Here is a 24,612-nt window from a genome sequence, read left to right as displayed (position 1 = left end):
CCTGATGTGTAAGACTGTTGTTGGGCTGTCCTAGAAAGGGTGGCATTTGGACCCTGCTTCACATGTATCCATTACTGCCATGTTTGTATATTTTCATTTGCGGGAAACATTTGCCGATTATTACAGATAATACAATCACTGTTCCCCCTCTGTTCCTCCTGAATGAATATGTTACATCCATCCCATGCTTTTCAGGTCGGCAGACAAAATCAGGGATATTATCTCCAATTCTGCCAGTTTTCCACACATTGATTAGCTGTGGAAGGCTGAATTAACTCTGTTTTGTGAAGGCATGTATTTTACATTATTGCTGCATTAGCAACACTTGATATAATGAACACCTGTGGCCGGTGCCAATGGAGGCTTTCTATAAACGAAGAGGCCTCCACCAGGGAGTAAGATTGATTGCCTGGTGATTGATTCATGCCTCTTTTGTTGGATCTAGCAGAGTCCAGATGGCCTGAAGGAGCATGGTCATCTCCTTTAAGCTGCTGCAGGTGTCAGAATCTTGCTGAAGCCAAGACTTTTTGCCTTCCCCATAAACAGGCCCTGTGGGAAGTCAGCTTTAATAACTTGAGGAAGTAGTCGAAAATTGAACATGAATTTATTTTACCTAAATACAAAGTTCTGTGGAAAGCAGCATCTCACTCCTAGTACAATCCTTGCTGGAAGGACTAGTCTAGGCCCTGCATTGGGTTAGCTTTTATATCAGTACATAAATACCCCCCGGCGGGTGGCCTCTGCCCCCTACCTGGTAAGCTTGTCCCACAGGAAGGTTAATGACGGTTTCTCCGTGGTCCTGGTTATGGCATCAGCCAAAAGTCTTTCAACTGGCTGACTGCCAACGGGGTGACAGTTGGAGGCCAGCGGGAGGGCAATGGTGGGAGTGGGCCGTATTTTGCATCTCACTGCACTTATGGTGACATAACCATCAAAAAGGAAACTCTTGATGCATATTTTTTTTAATAACAAGTAGGTACACTTGTGAAGGTTTAACATGCAAACTTTGAAACAAAATAGTAGCTAAATTGAGATCCAAGGGTACAGAGTGTTAGAACCATAGAACCATAGAATTCCTACAGTGCAGAAGGAGGCTATTCAGCCGATCAAATCTGTAACGACCCTGTGAAGGAGCACTCTACCTGGGCTCACTCACTCGCACACCCACCCTCACCCCATAACCCCATCACCCCACCTAACCTGCATATCTTTGGACATTAAGTGGCAATTTACCATGGCTAATCCACCTAACCTGCGCATCTTTGGACTGTGGGAGAAAAGACACAGTCACCTAAGGCCTGAATTGAACTTGGGTCTCCGGCGCTGTGAGGCAGCAGTGCTAACCGCTGTGTCACCTTGCTGCCCCTGCATAATTAATGATCTCATCTTTTTTTGAACTGTATTTTACAGTGAGGTGGGAGGGGGTGCCCTCATAACATGGAGAGCAGCCTTCCCACCCACCCACTATCTCCCATTTCACAGTGAGCATATAGCTGTCTCTTGGACATATTGGGGCACTTAAGTGGCCAAATAATGGTTTCTTAAGGGACTCATTCCATCCCCACCATTATTTTAACCAGAGCATGCAAAGTTGGGGCGACCTCGGTGGTTTGATATAACTGAATGTTCGTTAGGCCATAGAATCTATACTGTGCAAAAGAAGGTCATTCAGCACATCGAGTCAGCAATGACCCTCCGAAAGAGCACTCTACCTAGGCCCACTCCACCCCTCCCCCTCTCCCCCCTCAACCCTGTAACCCTCCGCATTGACCATAGCCAATCTACCTAACCTGCACATCCTTGGACACCAAGGTAAATTTATCATGGCCAATCCATCTAACCTGGTAATCTTTGGACTGTGGGAGGAAACCAAAGCACCCGGAGGAAACCCACACAGACAAGGGGAGAAAGTGCAAACTCCACACAGTCACCCGAGGCCAGAATTGAACCTAGGTCCCTGGCATCGAGATGCACATCTGAGCTGGTGTGTTAAAAGTAAATCATGCTGGCGTGGGTTTACACTCACTTACAGACAAGACCATGGAAGGGTGGCAGGTTTCCTACCCTAAAGGACATTAGATAAATCATCACAGTTTACTTGTTCTGAAGATGGATTGTGATCACAACTTGTCTTTCTGTTTTAAGATGTTTCTTTTAATTGATATTCCTTGCAAGGGTTCAAGTACTCTTATCAAAATTAGAAATAAAATGGGTCCAACAAGTAACTGTACCAGAAGATGTGATTGTATTTCCCACAATCATAACATTTTTCTGATTAGCAGACAACTGACGTTATGGATCACTTTTCCACGGTCGTCGCAGTAACATGTTATTAGTGTTGACTGATTTGATTATAATTTTGCCTTGCCTGATGCAATTCATCCAGTTAATTGTGGTGTGTTGCCTAGAATCCATATCTGTGCATATCGTTCTGCTAGTTCAAGTGTTTTCCACTAGTTCTAAATGTCCATCCAAAATGCACTCCCTCTCAAGACGTGAAGGATAACATTTCTGAAGATCAATCAAACCACAAATTTTGTTTTGGTTTCCTGACCTGTACCAATGAAACTTGATTTTGCTGCTTAACATATGGTTAAAGCATGTCAAAAAATCCGCAGATTTATTCTTCTGTTTTCAACCTGTTCAAATTGAGAAGATAGATAGAGAAATACAGCACAGAACAGGCCCTTCGGCCCACGATGTTGTGCCGAACTTTTGTCCTAGGTTAATCATAGATCATAGAATTTTGGACACTAAGGGCAATTTATCATGGCCAATCCACCCAACCTGCACATCTTTGGACAATATGCTTAATGTGACTGTTATATTTGTCTTGGGATTGAATGATCAGTTAGGGTTTCATGGCCTAATCATTTTTGACCTGTATGATCTGTGTGAATTCCAGTACGGCTAATATAACTTGCAAATGTTTCAGCCATGGTGCAAAAGAATAACTCTGTTTTGCAGAATACTCGGGGAGCAGATTGGTTAGCTCAGTTGGCTGGACAGGCTGGTTTGTGAGGGGTCGGCGCCGGCCAACAAGCATCGGTTCGATTCCCGTACCGGCTGAGATTATTCACAAAAGCCCCGCCTTCTCAACTTTGTCCTTCACCTGAGATGTGGTGACCCTCAGGTTAAAAAACCACGAGTCGGCTCTCTCAAAGGTAGAGAGCAGCCTCTGGGACTGTGGCTACATTTACATTTTTATTCATCACAGCACACTCATTTTTACCCATTTCTTCCACCCTGAAGAATAATGTTATCATTAAGTCAAGTGGGGTAAGGGCGGGAGGGGGTTTATGAGGTAATCCTAAACCCATAGTACTAGAAGAATTGCATTGTTACTTGGATATACCTGTAGATATGTAGGATAGAGTTATTTTCACACTTAAGAAACACATAGATTAAGGGTATGATGCATGTCAGAAATTGTTATATTTTATATTTGTTGCAGTAATGTTATTTTGAAAAACTTGGGGAAGATACATACAGACAGTGGACTGGATTCTCCACACCCTGATGCCGAAATCATGGCCGGCGCCGGGGCGGAGAATCTATTTCCCCGTATGGAATCGGGGCCGGTGCCGGCTCCCCGATTCTCTGGGCCCCAAAAAGCAGCGTACTCAGAGAGTGCCACATTACACCTACCTGCGGCCATTGCTGGAGGCCCGTCCTGCCATTCTCCACCCCCGACCAGCCGAAGTCCTGATGGCGTGGACCACTCATGGTCCTGCCGGTCGGGATACTAACATGGTGGCTGCGGACTCAGTCTGCAGCTGCCCTGGTCGGGGGCAGGCCGATCGGAGGGCAGAGGGAGCCTTATACGAGGCCGGGCAATTTTTGGGCGGGTGACTGATTGGAGGCACTATGTTCAGGGTCCAGCTCCACGGTCTGAGTCCGCCATGGAGCATGGCACGGCCACTGGAGGCCGCCACTGTGCGCATGCACAGTCTCTGGAAGTGCGGGGCCCCTTATCTGCAGCAAAAGCTGCTAGTTGAAAAAATGAAAATCGCTTATTGTCACGAGTAGGCTTCAATGAAGTTACTGCGAAAAGCCCCTAGTCGCCACATTCCGGCGCCTGTTCGGGGAGGCTGTTACGGGAATCGAACCATGCTGCTGGCCTGCTTGGCCTGCTTTCAAAGCCAGCGATTTAGCCCTGTGCTAAACAGCCCCTGTTTCACGCTGATTCACTGCTAGCCCCCTGCAGGGCTTGGAATATGTGGCCCTTTCATGCCAGTTTTTCTGGCGTGAAAGTCCACAGTTTGTATGACAGAGAATCCAGCCCAGTATGTCTACAAAAGCTGTGATTAAAGGATTATTAAAAGCCAGATAATCATTAATTTTAACTACTTACTAGTTTACAGATAGCTGGCTAATAGAATAGCGTTTTGGTTTGTAGGTCCCTGCGGTATAGATAATTTATGAGGGATATTGTATTTGGTCCTGGTTAAACAGGTCATGGGATATCTTGTGGAAGGAGACATAATAATGCCATATGCTTTGGGTACATTTGATGGAACAAAGGGGAGGAGACAGTTCTGTCTGTAATTGCAATTTGCCATAGGATTTTAGTCTGACAAGAAGTGTCTTTCAGTTTGCTCCTGGAAGATTCTCTCCAAGGTCTCTGCACAGAGAAAAGCAAGCAAAATCTGATTGGCTGTTAACTTTATTTCTAAGTGGTATTTGAATTATAGTGGTTTGCTCAATTGGAATATTTAGTGACAGATTTAGGAAGTAAGTTAGAATTCGTTCTTTGATTTAGGAACTGTTAACTGTAAAGCTATTTATTTGTTGTTAATGTGGTTAAATCTCTGTTTAAATTAAAGTTTGTTGTAACATAAAAGATACTTATTCGTCAGTGTTATCACTCTTGGGGTGGAGTCACCTTTTCTCACAGTTTTACAAATCGTAAATAGTTCAGTTCTCATGTGGGACCCAAACAAGGCAAATCAGTGCAATTTACAGGAATTACATGTACATTTAATATGCTACATTGTACCTCATGATCATAGAAACAGAGGCCGGAACCTAACAGGAGTCTTGGCTGGAAGGCTGGTGAGAGACCCACATTGTTCAGCTTTCCAGTAAAGCTCAGTGCATCATTCATCACTCGGGCACTTGACAGGCCAGTAGCGGGCCTTCGCCCAGGATCAAGGACCCAGAGTCCCATCCACCAAGAACTATTGGTGAATCAGAAACTGGCAGATCTATTGAATGGCAGTACCACCAGGGAGGTGATGGCTGCTGCTATTATGACACCTACCCAAGACCTAAGGTCATTGTTGGATCACAGGCCACAAGGAGTGATGACAGGAGACTGATCACAGAGAGGGCGTCATAGGGAAGAGTTCAGCAGCAAGGGCAAAGGGATGTGTCTCTCAGTAAACTCACCCTACTTCCAGTTGCCAGGCCCATTGACCACTGGGTGCGTTGAACAAAGAATCCTCCCAAGGAACTTGCAAGCAAACCTCACAAGGTTTTCTTGTCATGTTCCACACATGGTGAGCCGCCTGCCCACTGCTGGATTAAGGCCCTTAAATGGGCATTAGTTGGCCACTTAAGGGCTTCAATTGGCAATAGGGTGGGATAACCATCCCCCGGCATTCCTGCCATAAATTTAATTTGGGTGGATGCACAAAGGCAATGTGGTCCTTATCTTCCATCCTACTGCCCGATTAAATGTGTCACGTGAGAGTCCCTTTAAGAAAAGTGTGTTTTATCAAATGGCTGCAGTGATGTCATTGTTGTGGGTGGAGCTGAAATGTGATTCTGCTTTTTACTTTCGTTTTGAGCTGGAAGCTCTTTTTGGCTCTGTGTTTTAGTTTTGCTTTCAGTTGGAGAGCTGCATTCAAACCAAGCAGATGTATACTGGTCTCTCTCTCTGTATGTTAAACAAGGTGTTTACATCACTTGATAATTTAAAAGTGATAACTGTTCTCTGTAGAGAATTCAAACATACTGTCTTTGGTTGAAAAGTGTTTTGGCTTATGGATGCTGTTAGGAAAGTTACTAAGGGTTACCTATAGAGTGCTGTATCTTTTTGGGGGGTTATCAGTGTTGGTAGTTGGCAAGATGTTTATTGTGGGTTTATAAAATGTTAACCAGATTCATAGAATAAACATTGTTTGTTTTAAAAATACTTTAGATCTCTGTTGCATCACACCTGTAAAGTGAACCCTTGTGCTCCCCATAACCAAACTCTATTAAAAGTTGTGGGTCAGGTGAACTCCATGATATACTTTTGTGTTCTCCAAACCCTGGCCCATAACACATTGGGGCTTGTGGGATAAAAGTCTGTCATTCATGATTGGTTGGCTTAGTGAACTTAGAGGCAATAAGGGGTGAGCATATTTGTGTTTACTTTTCAGGTGTGGTATTCCAGTTTAAGTAGGAAGTGTGTTGTGGACAATGGCCCTTTCAGAGGCTTTGAAGTTTTTGGGGGTGGAGAAGGTCACATGCAATACCTTATGAAGAGAGACTAAAAAAGGCTTTGAGATTTGGCAAAAACACTGCAGTTATACCTGACAAAATACGAAAAGATGAGGTACTTATGGCGCTAGCTGAGCATTTAAAATTGCCTGAGATACAGTCAGACTCATGGGAAATGGCAAAAGTTCAGTTACAAATCAAACAACTTGAACATGAAAAAGAATTAAAGCAGCTTGAATATGAAACGAGAGAAAAGGAGAGAGAAGAAAGGAAAAAAGAATGAATAGCCCTGGCAGAACAGAAAGAAAGAGAAAGGGAGGCATAGATCAGAAAACAAGAAAAAGAGAGAGAAAGAGATAGGGAAGAAAAAGAAAAGGAGAGAGAGGAAAGGGAAAAAGAGAGAGAGTTTGAACTTCAGAAAATGGCCATGAAACATGACAGTCAGTTAAAATTGGCGGATGTAAAGGGAAACATACAGTTTGAGGAGAGTGATGAGGATAATGAGCTTGAGCGGCATAGTCGAAGGCTTGGTGGGGATCTATTTAAATATGTCCAAGCATTGCCAAGATTTGATGAGAAGGAGGCGGAAACCTTTTTCATTTCATTTGAGAGGGTAGCTCAACAAATAAAATGGCCACAGGACATGTGGGTATTACTGATTCAAACAAAGTTGGTAGGTAGAGCTAGTCAAGTGTTTCCATCACTATCAGAGGAGGTATCTAGGACGTATGAGGAGGTGAAACAAATACTTCTCAGGTGCATATGAACTAGTGCCTGAAGCCTACAGGCAAAGGTTTAAAAATTTAAGGAAAGAACCTGGTCAAATATACATGGAGTTTGAAAGGATCAAACAGAGTAATTTTGCAAGGTGCATAAGGGCTTTGAAAATAGACCAAACGTATGAAGCTCTCCGAGAAATTATACTTTTGGAGGAGTTTAAAAATTCAATTCCTGATGTAATGAGAACTCATGTGGAAGAGCAGAGGGTTAAAACTGCGAGGTTAGCAGCAGAAATGGCAGATGATGATGAATTAGTTCATAAATCAAACTTTGGTTTCCGACATCAGTTTCAGCCTGTGAGAGATAGAAACTGTGGAAAAGAGAAATATTCAAGTGGTAGAGGTAAAGGAGATCTGATGGGAGATAATAAGGAGAGTGTACCTCAGATTAAAAAAGAAATCCAGGAGGGTGGAAGAGAAATGAAAAGTTTCAAATGTTTTCACTGTAATAAACTAGGCCACGAAAAGTCACAGTGTTGGTGGTTGAAGAAAAGCACTGGGAAGGCTGATGTGATACCTTGTTAACGAACATCTATCAATCTCAGATTCCAAATTAACAATTGATTTACCATCAACTAACATTTGCAGAAGAGAGTCCCAAACTTCTATTACTCTTTGCATCTAAAAGTGGTGATGTTCCTCTTCTACACTGTAACAGACAACTGCTGATCACTGAGCCAAACCCTCCCCACTGACCTCCATTCAAAGTAAATTCAGTGTAATTGCCTCATCCTATTCTTCTATAGACTGGAAACCCTAAATTGTATTGTCTCCACACATTATAAATGAAAACAGACTTGCCTTCAGGAGCAAACTCCTTCGTTCTTCATTATCAGGTAGGTGTCGAATACTGTGAGGCAGGTACCAGAAGCAGACATTGGTGTGTTGTGGCTGAACAACAGAAACAGGGCATGAACGATCATTCAATCATCTGAATATGAACTTGTGTAAAATGAACAGCAGGTACTTAAATTATTTAATCTAACACTTCATTAAATGATATTTAAATCCTGATGCTATTGAATGGAATTATTCAGCTTCCTGTACACACCATACATGCAGTCAAAGGAGGTTTCCTCTGTGTTTCATTCCACTACAAACAATGAAGTGGAGGAAATCGTCCCGCTGAATCTTACTCTGATTTCCACTCTGGTTATTATTCTGAATCATGCTCTGATATTAACTTTGATTCTTGTGATTGTATCTGTCTTCCGTGGACTTTTACCTTAATTCATGCCTTTCGTTATACTGAATCTCACACTGCGTTTTACACTGACCCCTGCCTGAATTGTTACACAGTTTCTTATGCTTGTCCGTGTGGTGAATTATAAACCTCAGTAATTCACACTGTATTGTACCACATGTATTGAGCCTGGACTCTGTACCGGATTGTGTGTAATCGCGCAGCCCTGCCCATAGGGGGAGATGAGGAGTTTGTACTGGGCTCCACCCTTGGCTCCGCCCATGGCTCCGCTCATGGCTCCTCCCCCAGCCAGAAGTATAAAGATCAGTGCTGAGAGCCTGCTGCCAGTTCATCTTGAGTTCATCTCATCACAGGCAGGCTCTGTTGTAAGACGATTAAAACCACTTTTCACTTCTAACCAAGTGTCGCGTGAATTGATGGTCTCATCAATTTAATCGTCTTAACAGTAAGAAATGACTATGGAATCAGCCCTCAAACCTGATCGACTGGAACTCGACCCACAGGATGCAGAGGCGAAGGAAATCTTTTCACACTGGCTCAGATGTTTCAAGGCCTATCTGGCTGAAGCAAGCACTACAGAAACTATGGAGGAGCAGAAACTCAGTCTACTGCACGCAAGGGTGAGCCATCGTATCCCTACTCAACTTAATTGTACCAACTCATATACGGAGGCCCTGGCCCTGCTCGACAGAATGTACGTGAGGCCCGTAAATGAGGTCTACACGCGCCACGTTTTTACGACTCGCCGCCATTGCCCCACAGAATCGCTAGAAGAATTCCTGCACGATTTAAAAGCATTATCCCGGGACTGTAATTATCAAGCTGTAACTGCTGCCGAACACAGGGAACTCGCTGTCCGAGATATATTCGTTGCAGGCCTCAGGTCCAACTATGTGCGCCAGCGGTTGCTTGAGAAGGGGACCCAAAACTTAGAAGACACTGTAGAACTTGCCACTACTATGGAGGTCTCGTTCTGCAGCCTCACCTCGTTCCCTGCGGACCCCGCGACCCCGTTTGGGCCCCCGACCAGCGACTGCCCCAGGCCTGCGCCGTGCGGCCATCCAGCCACTATACTGCACCAACGTGCCACTTTTGTGGACAGCACCAGCACGCGCGGCAGCACTGCCCGGCCTGCAACGAGACCTGCAGCAGCTGCGGTCGCAAAGGACTCTATGCCCGGGTAAGCCTGGCGAAGAAAACTCCTGCCCCAAACTCTCGCGCAGCCCAGAGCACTCGCTCCCTGAACTCGCAGGCCCGCAGGCCCTGTAACGCTGCGGCCTGTACTCCGACTCCGCCCCCAACCGCCACGTGCGACCCATGGGGGCCGCCATCTTGGCAACCCCCAACCATGTGGCCGGCCACGTGCGACTCATGGGGGCCGCCATCTTGGACGCCATCATCCTCGCCGCCTGCCATGTGTGATCCACGGGGGTGGCCATCTTGGGCTCCATCCTCTCCAAACTCAGAAACTCAAATCAAAGACTGCAACCTCAGCGGGCATTCATCACGGGGCCACTCCAGCACAGCTGATCGAGCCGTCGACTAACCACAACTCAACGCGGTCACGTTGGACCAGTCGCGCTGAAACACCCCCGCAACTCGATGATGTCCGTTAAAATCAACGGGTACAGTACACCGTGCCTCTTTGACTCCGGAAGCACCGAGAGTTTTGTACACCCACATCTAGTAAGACGCTGTTCGCTCCCTGTTTTTCCTGCATGGCAAACTATCTCCCTCGCTTCGGGCTCCCATTCTGTTCACCTCCAAGGGCGCACCGTCGCGACTCTAACGATCCAAGGCGCTAGCTGCTCGAATTTTCAGCTATACGTCCTGCCTGAACTCTGCGCCCCACTCTTACTGGGACTCGATTTCCAGTGTAATCTCAAAAGTCTCACACTCAGCTTCGGCGGACCCCTACCCCCACTCACTATCTTCAGTCTAGCGACGCTAAGAATCTCCCCCCCTCCACTCTTTGCCAATCTCACTCCGGACTGTAAACCCGTAGCCACCCGCAGCAGGCAATACAGCCTGCAGGACAGGGTATTTATCAGAACCAAGGTCCGGAGGCTCCCACGTGAGGGGATCATAGAGGCCAGTAACAGCCCCTGGAGAGCTCAGGTGGTGGTCGTCAAGACCGGGGAAAAATTCTGAATCGTAGTGGACTATAGTCAGACCATTAATCGGTTCACGCTCCTCGATGTGTACCCCCTCCCCAGGATTGCAGACATGGTGAATCAGATCGCCCAGTATCGTATTTTCTCCACGATGGATCTGAAGACTGCATACCACCAGCTCCTAATCTGCCCGGAGGACCGCCACTACATGGTGTTCGAGGCCGATGGCCGCCTCTTCCATTTCCTCCGGGTTCCCTTTGGCATCACGAATGGGGTCTCGGTGTTCCAACGAGCAATGGACCGAATGGTGGACCAGTACAGGCTGCGGGCCACGTTTCCGTACTTGGATAACGTCACCATCGGCGGCTATGACCAGCAGGGCCACGATGCCAGCCTCCATCGATTTCTCCAGAGGGCCCAGAAACTCAACCTCACTTACAACACGGAGAAATGCTTTTTCCGCACGACCAGACTAACCATCCTCGGCTATGTCGTGGAAAACGGAGTCCTGGGCCCCGACCCGGACCACATGCGTCCCCTCTTAGAACTCCCTCTCCCTCATTGTCCCAGGGCCCTCAAGAGGTGCCTGGGATTCTTCTCGTCTTATGCCCAGTGGGTCCCTCAATATGCGGACAAAGCCCGCCCACTATTTAAGGCCACACTCTTCCCCCTATCGGATGTGGCTCGTCAGGCCTTCACTCGGATCAAAGAGGACATCGCCAAAGCGGCCATGCAGGCGGTGGATGAATCCGTCCCTTTTCAGGTAGAGAGCGGTGCCTCAGAGGTCGCTCTCGCAGCCACTCTAAATCAGGCAGGGAGACCAGTCGCATTTTTCTCCCGAACCCTCTCCGCTTCGGAACTTCGACACTCCTCGGTCGAAAAGGAAGCACAAGCCATTGTGGAGGCTATATGACACTGGAGGCAGTACCTCGCAGGTAGAAGGTTCACCCTCAGCACCGACCAAAGATCGGTTGCCTTCAAGTTTGACAACTCTCAAAGGGGCAAAATTAAAAATGATAAAATCCTGAGGTAGAGGATCAAACTCTCCACCTACAAATATGATATTATGTATCGATGGGGAAGCTCAACGAGCCCCCAGATGCCCTGTCCCGCGGTACATGCGCCAGCGCGCAAAACGACCGCCTAAAAGCCATCCACAATGACCTCTGCCACCCGGAGGTCACCCGGCTCGCCCACTATGTCAAAGCTCGAAATCTGCCTTTCTCCACTGAGGAGGTAAAAGCCATCACCAGGGATTGCTCGATCTGTGCGGAGTGCAAACCGCACTTCTGTAGACCAGACTGGGCCCACCTGGTCAAGGCTTCTCGGTCCTTTGAACGCCTCGCTATCGATTTCAAAGGACCACTCCCCTCGACTGATCGGAATGTGTACTTCCTGAATGTCATCGACGAGTTCTCCCGCTTCCCCTTTGCTATCCCGTGCCCCGATATGACCTCCCACACAGTCATTAGGGCCCTGCATAGTGTCTTCACCCTGTTTGTTTTCCCCAGCTACGTACACAGCGACAGGGGTTCATCCTTTATGAGCGACGAGCTGTGTCAGTACCTGCTCGACAAGGGCATCGCCTCGAGCAGGACTACCAGCTATAACCCCAGGGGGAACGGGCAGGTGGAGAGGGAGAATGCAACGGTCTGGAAGACCGTCCTACTGACCCTCCGGTCCAGGAAGCTCCCGACCTCCCATTGGCAGGAGGTCCTCCCCGATGCGCTCCATGCTATTAGGTCCCTCCTATGTACAGCCACCAACCAGACCCCTCACAAGCGGCTCTTTGATTTTTTACAGGGGAACTACCACGGGGGCTTCGCTCCCAGCATGGTTGACGACACCGGGCCCAGTACTCCTCCGGAAGCACGTCAGGGCACCCAAAACTGACCCACTCATAGAAAGAGTGCTCCTACTCCACTCAAACCCCCAATACGCCTTCAGAGAGTACCCTGACGGCTGTCAGGACACCGTATCCCTCCGGGACCTAGCGCCTGCAGGATCTCATCCCACCACTACCACCGCCGAGGTACCCCTCACACTACACCCCACCCAACTCGCCACGCCCCATGCCCCCGCACGTACCGGTTCACTACCCATGTTCCACGCACCCGCGCCCACAAGCTTCCGGCGCTCCCCGTCACCAGTCGAACCAGGCGGGTACGAAGCTCGGACAGAATCACCCCCGGAGTCCGCCATCGTACCCCAACCAACCGTTATCGTCCAGCCACTGGAAGAGGCTGCAACTCCAGTGCTCCGCTGATCACAAAGGACAACTCGGCCACCGGACAGACTCAATTTGTAGACCCATCACCCCCGCTGGACTTGATTTTTTTCACAGGGGGTGAATGTGGTGAATTATAAACCTCAGTAATTCACACTGTATTGTACCACATGTATTGAGCCTGTACTCTGTACCGGATTGTGTGTAATCATGCGGCCCTGCCCATAGGGGGAGATGAGGAGTTTGTACTGGGCTCCACCCCTGGCTCCGCCCATGGCTCTGCCCATGGCTCCTCCCCCAGCTGGAAGTATAAAGATCAGTGCTGTGAGCCTGCTGCCAGTTCATCTCGAGTTCATCTCGTCACAGGCAGGCTCTGTTGTAAGACGATTAAAACCACGTGTCGCGTGAATTGATGGTCTCATCAGTCTGGCACTCTTTTTACCTTTGCAATTATGACTACCTGCTCCCCCCTCCCCGCCCCGATATTTGGAGCAGGGATTGTAAGGCTGCACTGCTGGCGTGATGCCTCATGCGAGGTAAACTCTGCACCATGTGAGTGAGCTATACAGCTCACATCTAGTGAGCTCACAATCCATGTCTTTCTAAATGGCTGTTCCCGATTGTCTGAGGTGGAAACATTTGTAGCATCTTTTACCTCAGAGCTGCAATTGTTCTGTTACTTTCAGATCAGACAGCGAGGTTTGAAGTATAGTCCAACAATGATCGGCAAGTGCTTCTCATTTTTATAAATGCTGCCATGCATGGGATGTTGCGTGACTTGGCTCTGTTTTATACCAAAATAATTAGCGATATGGTGACAACCCTCTATATCCATCTCTCGGAGGCAGCCCAACTCAGGATCAGAAAGCTGTGAAACAGTTTTGGGGTAATTCAGAGGAAAAAGGCAGGTTGTTGAGCTCAAGGGCAGATCATTGGGGTTGACAGCAGCTCCGAACACCGGAAGTTGGCTCAGCAGCAGAAATAATACAGTTTATCACAACTAGAAAGAAGATCTACTCCACGTCATCAAAATACAGCACCAGTATTTCATGGGTTCCATATGTGAATAGAACTGGAGTAAACTATATTCAATATATTCATATTCAGTGTAAAATAGAATTTTGTATGCCTGCCATTGACGGAGTTTGATTTTAGTGCTTCCATCTTAGTTACTGAAAACAAATTTAAACATACTTTCCCATCAAGGACCATTTCGAATCCTTCTCTGTTCCTTATTTTGTTGTATAAGTAATCTGAAAGGTCCAAACACTTGTCAATCTGAGCCTCAAATCCCATGGTCCCCTGCAAGAAAGGTAAAAGTTTAAATTGCCTTAGATCAGTCCTGATGCAAGCATTTTAACAAAACGTTGAGCACCTTTGGAAGTTCTCTGCTCCCTGCTTTTCCTGGATGGATCTTTCTGCACCAGTTACTGTGGTACTTTCATAAAGAACTGCAAGAGTTAATGAAATGTCTAGAGTAGTCACTAGAGGGAGCTACAGTTACAAGTATATGAGGCATTGATGCTAAGCCTTGTGGGAGTTAGAAGGTAGGAGAAGGTGGTGAGGCATAGGAGCGGTTATATATTTGAGAGTTTTGTAGTTATAGGTAGCATAGTTTAATGTAGTAACCTTGCACTTTAGGAATGCATACGAATCTTAGTAGTGTTATTAAATTAGTTTTGTTTGTTAACAAAAGTTGGTGTTCTTTATTCTTGGTGTTCTACGCATCCAAGCCATCCAGGTAAAGCAAAGTTGAGAACACCACAGTGACTATCCAGAATCGAGTAAGGGTGGGGGGAGGCGGCTGTAGAGGCTGGGTGAATAGTTCTCGGAACTGGACAAGTTCCATTCTGAACATAAGAGGTGCGTAGCAGTGATTCAGGGTAACTGTCTGCTACTGTGAGATAGCGACTGGTCTTTTCTCTCACCACTTTCCCATGGTAATATCATCTAGAATTTCACCACGTGTGTTGTCTTTGATCCATGTGACTGCCAACATCCTTCCCACATACCACTTTGACCCAGGCCTGGAACTAGTCACCTCATAAGGATCTGCTATTTGAGATGAAATGAAATGAAATGAAAATCGCTTATTGTCACGAGTAGACTTCAATGAAGTTACTGTGAAAAGCCCCTAGTCGCCACATTCCGGCACCTGTCCGGGGAGGCTGGTACGGGAATCGAACCGTGCTGCTGGCCTGCTTGGTCTGCTTTAAAAGCCAGCGATTTAGCTTGGTGAGCTAAACCAGCCCCTGATGCCATTATGGAGTTCCAACTGGTGTGGCATACACTGCGCAAGTCCATGCCGAATTATGTTTTACATAAAGCAGTCCAATTATCAAACCTTAAAAGGACTGCTGGAGGCAGTGTTGAAAACACTCAAGGTAAGTATATTTAATTGAGGTTCTCACGTATTGTTCCAATGCTCTAGCCCTCCCAACACCCACTCCCCACACACTTCTCCCCACAGATATGCCACTATGCATCAAAAGGAATTGCTGTCTCAGATTTGGTACAGGTGTTATTGAATTTTCAGGCCCTTTGTCCCCTCAAATGGTAACTTTTTTATAAGGGACTCAAACGCGCAGACACCTTGGCCTGAATATTAAAATGAAAATGATGCTCGTCTCCATCAATGACACCAATAACAACCCCGGTGTGCGAATACAAGTCAGACTGTAATGGCTGTTCTATCAGGACACCCTCCTGAATCACAAACCCCTAGCACATTGTAACATAATGAGCTTTGACTTGAACGTGCAAGAGTCAACTTGAAATCGGATTTTTAAACTGACAGCCCTGAAGTATTAGAAACAGTGGAGGTTGAAGTAAATGAGAGAGCTCTGGAAATATCTGATCTTGACAGATAAAGCTTTTTAGGAACATTACAGCGATGTGTTGCTCTCCATTGTCCTATAAATCCGTATATACTACACATACTCAGTTAGTAATTCTGGAAATATAAAAGTCTGTAAGAGCTTGAATGTTGACCTCAGAAAATAACTTTAAAGAGAATATTATTTCATCTGCTAGTTTATCATTTGGCTTCAATATAATTTTTGACCTTCAATAAAGATGAATGATTGGTTTTAACTTGAGCTGCCTGCTCTGACTCTGCTTTAGATCAGAAGAATAGATTAGTAACCTGCAACATTTTCCACAGATATCTCATTGTTTGTCCAATGGTCTACTGTCACAGCTATAAGATCATAAGAAATAGGAGCTGAAATCCAGCCCGCTCCACCATTCATGGCTGATCAGATTGTGGTTTTGACTCCTGCTCGTCATCCATAACCCTTGACTCCCCTTTAGATCAAAGATCTGTCTAATTCAGGCTTGAATGTATTAGCCCTGTGGAAGAGAATTCATAAAAACTAATGACCCTCTGTGAGAAACAATTCTGCCTCATATTTATCTTGAATGCGAGACCTCTCATTTTAAAATTGTACATCCCTAATTCTAGATTCTGCATGAGGGAAAATATCTTTTCAGGAACTACCCCTTCAAGCGACCTCAGAATATTATGGGTGCGATTCTCCGCCCCCCCCCCCCCCCCCCCCCCCCCCCCCCGCGCGGAAGAATCGCCGCTCGCCGTTTTTCACGCGAACAGCGATTCTCCGACCCGGATTAGCCGAGCGGCCTGCCGTTCGCGGCAGTTTCAGGACGGCGGCAACCACACCTGGTCACTGCCGTCGTGAAATGGGAGTGAGAAGCCCGTTTGGGGCTTGTGGGTGGCCTAGAAAGGAAAGAGCACCTGAACCAAGTTCACGACGGCCCTCCCGATTTTTCCCGGGAGCGGAGAATTCCGCCCAAGATGTTTCAATAAGGTCACCTTCCGTTCTTCTAAACTACGATGAGTGTAAGCCCAACCCTGCTCAAACTTTCCTTACGGGGTGGCATGGTTAGCACTGTTGCTTCACAGTGCCCGGTAGTTGGGTTTGATTCCCGGCTTGGGTCACTGTCTGCGTGGAGTCTGCACATTCTCCCCAAAACTGTGTGGACTTCCTCCGGGTGCTCTGGTTTCCTCCCAAACGTCCCAAAAGACGTGCTGTTAGATGAAATGGACATTTTTTATTCTCCCTCAGTGTACCCGAACAGGTGCCGGAATGTGGCGACTCGGGGATTTTCACAGTTAATTCATTGCAATGTTCATGTAAGCCTACTTGTGACACTAATAAAGATTATTATTATTGTAAAACAAACCCCTCCTCCTAGTAATTAGCCAAATGAACATTCTTTGAACTGTTTCCAATGTAAACGTATCCATCCTTAAATAAGGAGGAACCAATATTTTATGGTGTACTGTAGGTGTGGTCTTACCAATGCATTGTTGCAGCAAGACGTTCTTACTTTTATACTCAATCCCCCTTGCAATAAAGGCTAACATTTCATTTGCTGTCTTAATGCGGCATGCTGACATATTGTGATTCATCTACAAGCACATCCAGCTCCATCTATACAGCAGCATTCTGTCGTCTTGTTCCATTTAAATAGTATTCTCATTTTCTTTTCTTCCTACCAAAATGGACATCACAATTTCCCAAGTATTAGTTCCTCTGCCAATCCATTTAATCTATATCCCTATGCAATCTTGTATCCACGTCAACACTTGCTTTCCTATCTATTTTTGAATTGTCAGCAAATTTAGTGACAATACGATCAGTTCCGACATCTAAGTAATTAGTATAGATAATAAAGGATTGAGACCCAGTACTGATTGTTGTAGCACTGGGCCAATTATACATCCTTAGATTCCCTTGATAGGGTGAAGTGAGCCACCTATTTGAACTGCTGCAGTCCATGTGTTGTAGGTACAGCCACAGTGCTGTTAGGGAGGGCATTTCAGGATTTTGACCCGGTGACAGTGAAGGAGTGGTGATATAATTCTAAGTCAGGATGTTGTCTGGCTTGGAGGGGAACTTCCAGGTAGGTGTTCCCATATGTCTGTTGCAATTGTACCTCCAGATGGTAGAGCTTTCTGGTGTGGAAGGTGGTGTTGAAGACGCCTGCTGTTTACCTTGTAAATGATGCTCACTGCTGTCACTGTGCATTGGTGGTGGAGGGGAGTGAATGTTTAAGGTGGTAGATGGGGTGTTAATCAAGTGGTTTGCTTTGTCCTGGATAGGGAGGGGTTTCTGCTGTTGGAGCCACACTCATGCAGACAAGTGGTGAGTATTCCATTACACTCCTGATTTTGTGCCTTGTAGATATTGGATAGGCTTTGGGGAGTCAGAAGCTGAGTTACTCATCACAGAATTCCAAACATCTGATCTGCTCTCATAGCCACAATATTTATATGGCTGGTCCAGTTCAGTTTCTGATTAATGTTACCTCCAAGGAAGTTGGAGAATCAGCCATGGTAATGCTGTTGAACATCAAAGGGAGATGGTTAGATTCTCTCTTGCAGGAGATGACACTTGTTTGACACATGTGTGGCATGAACGTGACTTGCCACTTATCAGTTAAAGCCTGAACGTTATCCAAGTCTTGCTGCACCAGTATCTGAGGAATTGTAAATGGTGCGGAATATTGCGCAATTGGCAGCAAACAACCTTACTTCTGGCCTTATTATTGAGAGAAAGTCATTGATGTGTCAGCTGAAGATGATTGGGCCTGGGACACTGTGACATTATGTGAAATATTCAGACTACAAAAGGGTTAATGTATTATCAGAATTAACCACTAGTTGGAGCTAGATTTTTAAAATAATCTTTATTGTCACAAGTAGACATACATTAACATTGCAATTGATTTGATTTGGTTTATTGTCACATGTACCGAAGTACAGTGAAAAGTATAATTCTGCGGCCGAGGGAACATACACAGTATGTACAGAGTAGACAAAGAGAATAATCAACAGAGAACATTGACAAATGGTACATCGACAAACAGTGATTGGTTCTTGTGTGGAACAAAGGGCCAAGCAAAGCAAATACATGAGCAAGAGCAGCATAGGGTGTCATGAATAGTGTTCTTACAGAGAACAGATCAGTCTGAGGGAGAGTCGTTGAGGAGTCTTGTAGCTGTAGGTCTCTGATAATGCTGTCTGCCTGCTTGAGGCAGCGAGAGGTGTATACAGAATCAATGTGGGGGTGGCAGCTTGTGTGATGCGCTGGGCAGAGTTAACCACACTGCAGTTTCTTGCGATCTTGGACTGAGCAGTTGCCATACCAGACTGTGTTGCAGCTGGATAGGATGCTCTCTATCGCACATCTGTAGAAGTTTGTGAGAGTCAATGCAGACATGCCAAATTTCTTTAGCTTCTGTAGGAAGTAAAGACGTTGTTGGGCTTTCTTGATGGTTGCATCAACGTGAGTGGACCAGGACAGACTGTTGGTGATGGTGACCACCAGGAACTTAAAGCCATTGACCATCTCCACTTTGGAGCCATTGATGCAGAGGGAAGTGTGTGTCGGGCTACACTTCCTGAAGTCGATGATCAGTTCCTTAGTCTTTCCAACATTTATTGAGAGGTTGTTTTCTGTACACCATGCAACCAAATGATTTACCTCCCTTCTGTAGTCTGATTCATCATTGTTTGAGATACGGCCCACCACAGTCATATCATCCGCAAACTCATAGATTGAGTTGGAGTTAAATCTTACCACACAGTCATGTGTGTATAGGGAGTACAGTACAGGACCAAGCACACATCCTTGTTGGGCCCCGGTGTGAGGACTATTGTGGAGGAGGTGCTGTTGACTATCCTGACAGATTGTAGTCTGTTGATGAGGAAGTCAAGAATCCAACTGCACAGGGGAGTGGTCAAGTCCAAGATTGCAGAGTTTGGTTAATAGTCTTTTTGGGATAATGGTGTTTAAGGCTGCGCTGTAGTTGATGAACAGCAGTCTTACATAATTGTCCTTGTTGTCGAGGTGTTCGAGTATTGATTGTAGAGCCAGGGTGAGAGCATCTACTGTGGACCGGTTGTGGTGATAGGCAAACTGCAGTGGATCGAGACCGTCTGGGAGGCTGGCAGTGATCCGTCGCATGACTAGCAGCTCGAAGCATTTCATGATAACAGACATCATGGCCACCGGTCGGTAATCATTGAGGCAGGCTACCTTGTTCTTCTTTGGTACTGGTATTATGGTGGCCTTCTTGAAGGACGTGGGAACCTCAGAACGGAGGAGTGAGGTATTGAAGAAACTCGCCAGCCGGTCTGCGCAGGGACTGAGTATTCGCCCAGGGACTCTGTCGGGGCCCGTCGCTTTCCGCGGATTCACTTTCAAGAAAGCAGCTCTTACCTCTGATGCTGTAATAGTGGGTATGGGTGTGTCCAGGGCTGTTGGGGCGGGTGGCACTGATACATTGGCTGACTGCTCAAAGCGGGCACAGAACTTGTTCAGATCATCGGATAATGAGGCTCCAGCCCCAGATATTCCACCTGGCCTTGCTTTATAGCCTGTGATCCTGTGGAGGCCCTGCCATAGTCGTCGTGGGTTAGTGTCGTTGGCCTGGGACTCTAGCTTGATGCAGTATTGTCTTTTTGCATCCCTGATGGCTTTCCGTACGTCGCACCAGGATTTCTTATATAGGGCAGGGTCGTCAGACTTGAAAGCACAATGAAGTTACTGTGAAAATCCCCTAGTTGCCACATTCTGGCACCTGTTCGTGTACACTGAGAGAGAATTCCGAATGTCCAAATTACCTAACAGCATGACTTTTGGGAAGAAACCGGAGCATCCGGAGGGAACCCATGAAGACACAGGGAGAACATGCAGACTCCGCACAGACAGTGACCCAAGCCGGGAATTGAACCTGGGACCCTGGCCATGTGAAGCAATAGTGCTATCAACTGTGCTACCGTGCCGTCCATATAAAGCACTGACTCACAGGCTTCTCGGAGAAGGTTGGAGAGGAGCAGTGAGAGAGTGCTGAGCACAGTTTTAGACAGAGTGTAGAGACTGGTGTTAGTAGAGTGTAGATTGTAGATTACTCGATTATTGTTTACTATAGGAGTAAGTGGTCAAGCTTTGAGAAGTAGTGTAAATTAAAGTTAGCTTTGTTAATGAACTTAGCTTCTGTGGTCTTTGTGAACACTACAACATCCATCCTGACAACTGAATCACAAAGAACACCACAGACACCACCCAGAGATACTCTTGCAGTGATATCCTGGGACTGCTTTGATTGACCGACAACAAATACAATCATCTCCCATTGTACTAAGTGGAATTCAAACCCTGATAGCACTGTCGATGACCCCTTGCATCACTTTACTGATCATCGATGTACCTGATGGGGCAATATTTGGCTGGGTTGGCTTTGTCCTGCTTTTTGTGGACAGGGCATACCTGGGCAATTTTCTGCATTGTTGGGTAGCAGCCAATCTTGTAGCTGTACTGGAACAACTTGGCTTAAGGCGTTCCTAGCTCTGGAGCACAAGTGTTCAGTACTACTGTCGGAATGTCACCAGTCTTTGCCGTATCAAATGCCTCAGTTGATACCACATGGAATGAATCAAATTGGCTGAAGGTTGAGATGGATCATCCACTTAGGGCTTCTGAATGAAGATGGTTGCAAATGTTTGAACTTTGTGTTTTGCGCAGATATGCTGGGCTCCCCATCATTGTGGCTGGGGATATTTGTGGAGCCTCCTGCTGTAGTTGTTTGTTTAATTGTCCACCGCTATTCACGATTGGATATGGCAGTACTACAGGGCTTTGATCTGATCATTTGGCTGTTGGATCACTTAGCTCTGTCAGTTGCATGCTGCTTCTGTTGTTTTGCATGTAAGTGGTCCTGTGTTACAACTTCACCAGGTTAACACCTCAGTTTTAGGTATGCCTGATGTTTCTTTTGGTATTCTTTCCAGCACTCTTCATTGAACCATTAATCCCAACTCCCTGCCTTTGTTTCCTGTTAGTTAGCCCATCCTCTATCCATGTTAGCAGATTGCTCGCAATGCTGAGAGCTCTAATCATGTACAGTAACCTTTTATGTGGCACCTTATCAAATGCCTTTTGAAAATCCGAATACATTATGGATGGGATTTTACAAGCTCCTCGGGGCAGGATCCATCGTGGGAGATTCGACAGCCCAACCAAAAGTCTGTTCACTTTCAGAGAGATTTGACGATCCTGTTGATGGGAGAGGCCAGAAAATTCTGACCAACATCTGCTGGTACCCCTTTATCAACCTGGCTTGTTGCTGAAGCCTTGGGACCTTGCCAACCTTTAGTCCTATTCATTTTCCTGGTTTCTTTTTCTTTAGTGAACTTGATTATTTTAAGTTCCTCCATTTTATTGCTTGTTTTTCAGTGATTCTTGAGATGCTTTTTGCATGTGTCTTCTACGGGTACAAAATCATAGAATCCCTATAGTGTAGAAGGAGGCCTTTCGGCCCATTAAGTCTACACCGACCCTCTGAAGGAGCATCCCAACTAGGCCCACTCCTTGTAACCGCATAACCCCACCTAACCTTTGGACACTACGGGGAATTTATCATGGCCAATCCATCTAACCTGCACATTTGTGGACTGTGGGACAAAACTGCAGCACCCGGAGGAAACCCTCGCAGACACAGGGAGAACATTCAAACTCCACACAGATAGTCATCCGAGGCTAGAATTGAACCCGGGTCCCTGGCGTTGTGAGGCAGTAATGCTAACCACTGTGCCACCGTGCCGCCCTTGTCCATACTCTCTCCAATTCCTTGTTTCCCATGATGAATTTCTCAGACTCATCCTGTTAAGGACCAACACTTATTTTAGGTACTCTTTTCCTGCTAAGACTGCTGAGTAAAATAAGGGCCCATGGTATTCGAGGCAAGGTACTAACATGGATTGACGATTGGCTGTCAGACAGAAGGCAGAGAGTTGGGATAAAAGGTTCTTTTTCGGAATGGCAACCGGTGACAAGTGGTGTCCCGCAGGGTTCAGTGTTGGGGCCACAGCTGTTCTCTTTATATATTAACGATCTAGATGACGGGACTGGGGGCATTCTGGCCAAGTTTGCCGATGATACAAAGATAGGTGGAGGGGCAGGTAGTATTGAGGAGGTGGGGAGGCTGCAGAAAGATTTAGACAGTTTAGGAGAATGGTCCAAGAAGTGGCTGATGAAATTCAACGTGGGCAAGTGCGAGGTCTTGCACTTTGGAAAAAAGAATAGAGGCATGGACTATTTTCTAAATGGTGACAAAATTCATAATGCTAAAGTGCAAAGGGACTTGGGAGTCCTAGTCCAGGATTCTCTAAAGGTAAACTTGCAGGTTGAGTCCGTAATTAAGAAAGCAAATGTAATGTTGTCATTTATCTCAAGAGGCTTGGAATATAAAAGCAGGGATGTACTTCTGAGGCTTTATAAAGCACTAGTTAGGCCCCATTTAGAATACTGTGAGCAATTTTGGGCCCCACACCTCAGCCTAACATACGATGAACGTCTGAGGATCGTGGGATTATATTCATTGGAGTTTAGGAGGTTGAGGGGAGATCTAATAGAAACTTACAAGATAATGAATGGCTTGGATAAGATGGACGTAGGGAAGTTGTTTCCATTAGCAGGGGAGACTAGGACGCGGGGGCACAGCCTTAGAATAAAAGGGAGTCACTTTAGAACAGAGATGAGGAGAAATTCCTTCAGCCAGAGAGTGGTAGGTCTGTGGAATTCATTGCCACAGAGGGCGGTGGAGGCCGGGACGTTGAGTGTCTTTAAGACAGAAATTGATAAATTCTTGATTTCTCGAGGAATTAAGGGCTATGGGGAGAGAGCGGGTAAATGGAGTTGAAATCAACCATGATTGAATGGTGGAGTGGACTCGATGGGCCGAATGGCCTTACTTCCACTCCTATGTCTTATGGTCTTATGGTCTTACAGTACACCATTACTGCTTGTTTTTATATTCTATAACGATCCGCCTGTTAATCCCTGTCTGCCCCTTATTTTTTCCTTTTATTTTCTGTTATTCTATTTCAATTTTTGTATCTGGGAGGTTAATGGCCTTTAAGAGGGACTTCACCTTTTAATTAAAAAAAAAGGATCTCCAGCAGGATGTGCCGTTTCGTTTGACATCAATGATGAGTTTTTGACTTCCCATGTCGGTGCAACATCGTGGGCCGAAGGGCCTGTACTGCGCTGTATCGTTCTATGTTCTATGACACGGCTTGATGGACTTGGATGTCGGCCAATGAACTGTTTCAGATTGCTGGGCTTCCGCAATGGATTGTGCTGATTGCTCCGTTTTTCCCCCTGGAATGATCCTTCCTCTGTGAGACTGTCTTTCCAGATTTAGTTTTGTTTTGAACTCAGAATTGAAGGAGGTTGTTTTGGTTTTGTCTCTCTCTGCAAGGTAAACCTTTCTCAAACACCCGGCTGGAGCCTCACGGTGTCATAACAATTCTAGTTTTCTGTCCTGTTACACAAAGTAAAGATTTGAGCCGTAGGAAGTTCAAGTTACATAGAACATAGAACGATACAGCGCAGTACAGGCCCTTCGGCCCTCAATGTTGCACCGACATGGAAAAAATCGAAAGGCCATCTAACCTACACTATGCCCTTATCATCCATATGCTTATCCAATAAATTTTTAAATGCCCTCAATGTTGGCGTGTTCACTACTGTTGCAGGTAGGGCATTCCACGGCCTCACCACTCTCTGCGTAAAAAACCCACCTCTGACCTCTGTCCTATATCTATTACCCCTCAATCTAAGGCTATGTCCCCTCGTGCTAGCCACCTCCATCCGCGGGAGAAGGCTCTCGCTGTCCACCCTATCTAACCCTCTGATCATTTTGTATGCCTCTATTAAGTCACCTCTTAACCTTCTTCTCTCTAACGAAAACAACCTCAAGTCCATCAGCCTTTCCTCATAAGATTTTCCCTCCATACCAGGCAACATCCTGGTAAATCTCCTCTGCACC

At 46.2% G+C, this 24,612-nt stretch overlaps 1 protein-coding gene across 1 annotated transcript in view; it reads right to left on the bottom strand.

Annotated features, from left to right (window-relative positions):
• The window catches only part of gad2 (glutamate decarboxylase 2), a 187,990-nt gene that overhangs the window by 5,532 nt on the left and 157,846 nt on the right, over positions 1-24,612 (bottom strand). Inside the window, exons 14-15 of the mRNA XM_038798155.1 lie at positions 13,948-14,055; positions 8,010-8,099 (exon numbers count right to left, since the gene is read on the bottom strand). Coding sequence (XP_038654083.1) covers positions 8,010-8,099; positions 13,948-14,055 — 198 coding nt within the window. The remainder of the gene's footprint in view (positions 1-8,009; positions 8,100-13,947; positions 14,056-24,612) is intronic.

This window comes from Scyliorhinus canicula, chromosome 5 (genome assembly GCF_902713615.1).
Source record: "Scyliorhinus canicula chromosome 5, sScyCan1.1, whole genome shotgun sequence".
NCBI classification, from domain to species: Eukaryota; Metazoa; Chordata; class Chondrichthyes; order Carcharhiniformes; family Scyliorhinidae; genus Scyliorhinus; species Scyliorhinus canicula.
The sequence above is the reverse complement of the archived record's forward strand: the minus strand, read 5'-3'. Positions and strand labels throughout refer to the sequence as shown.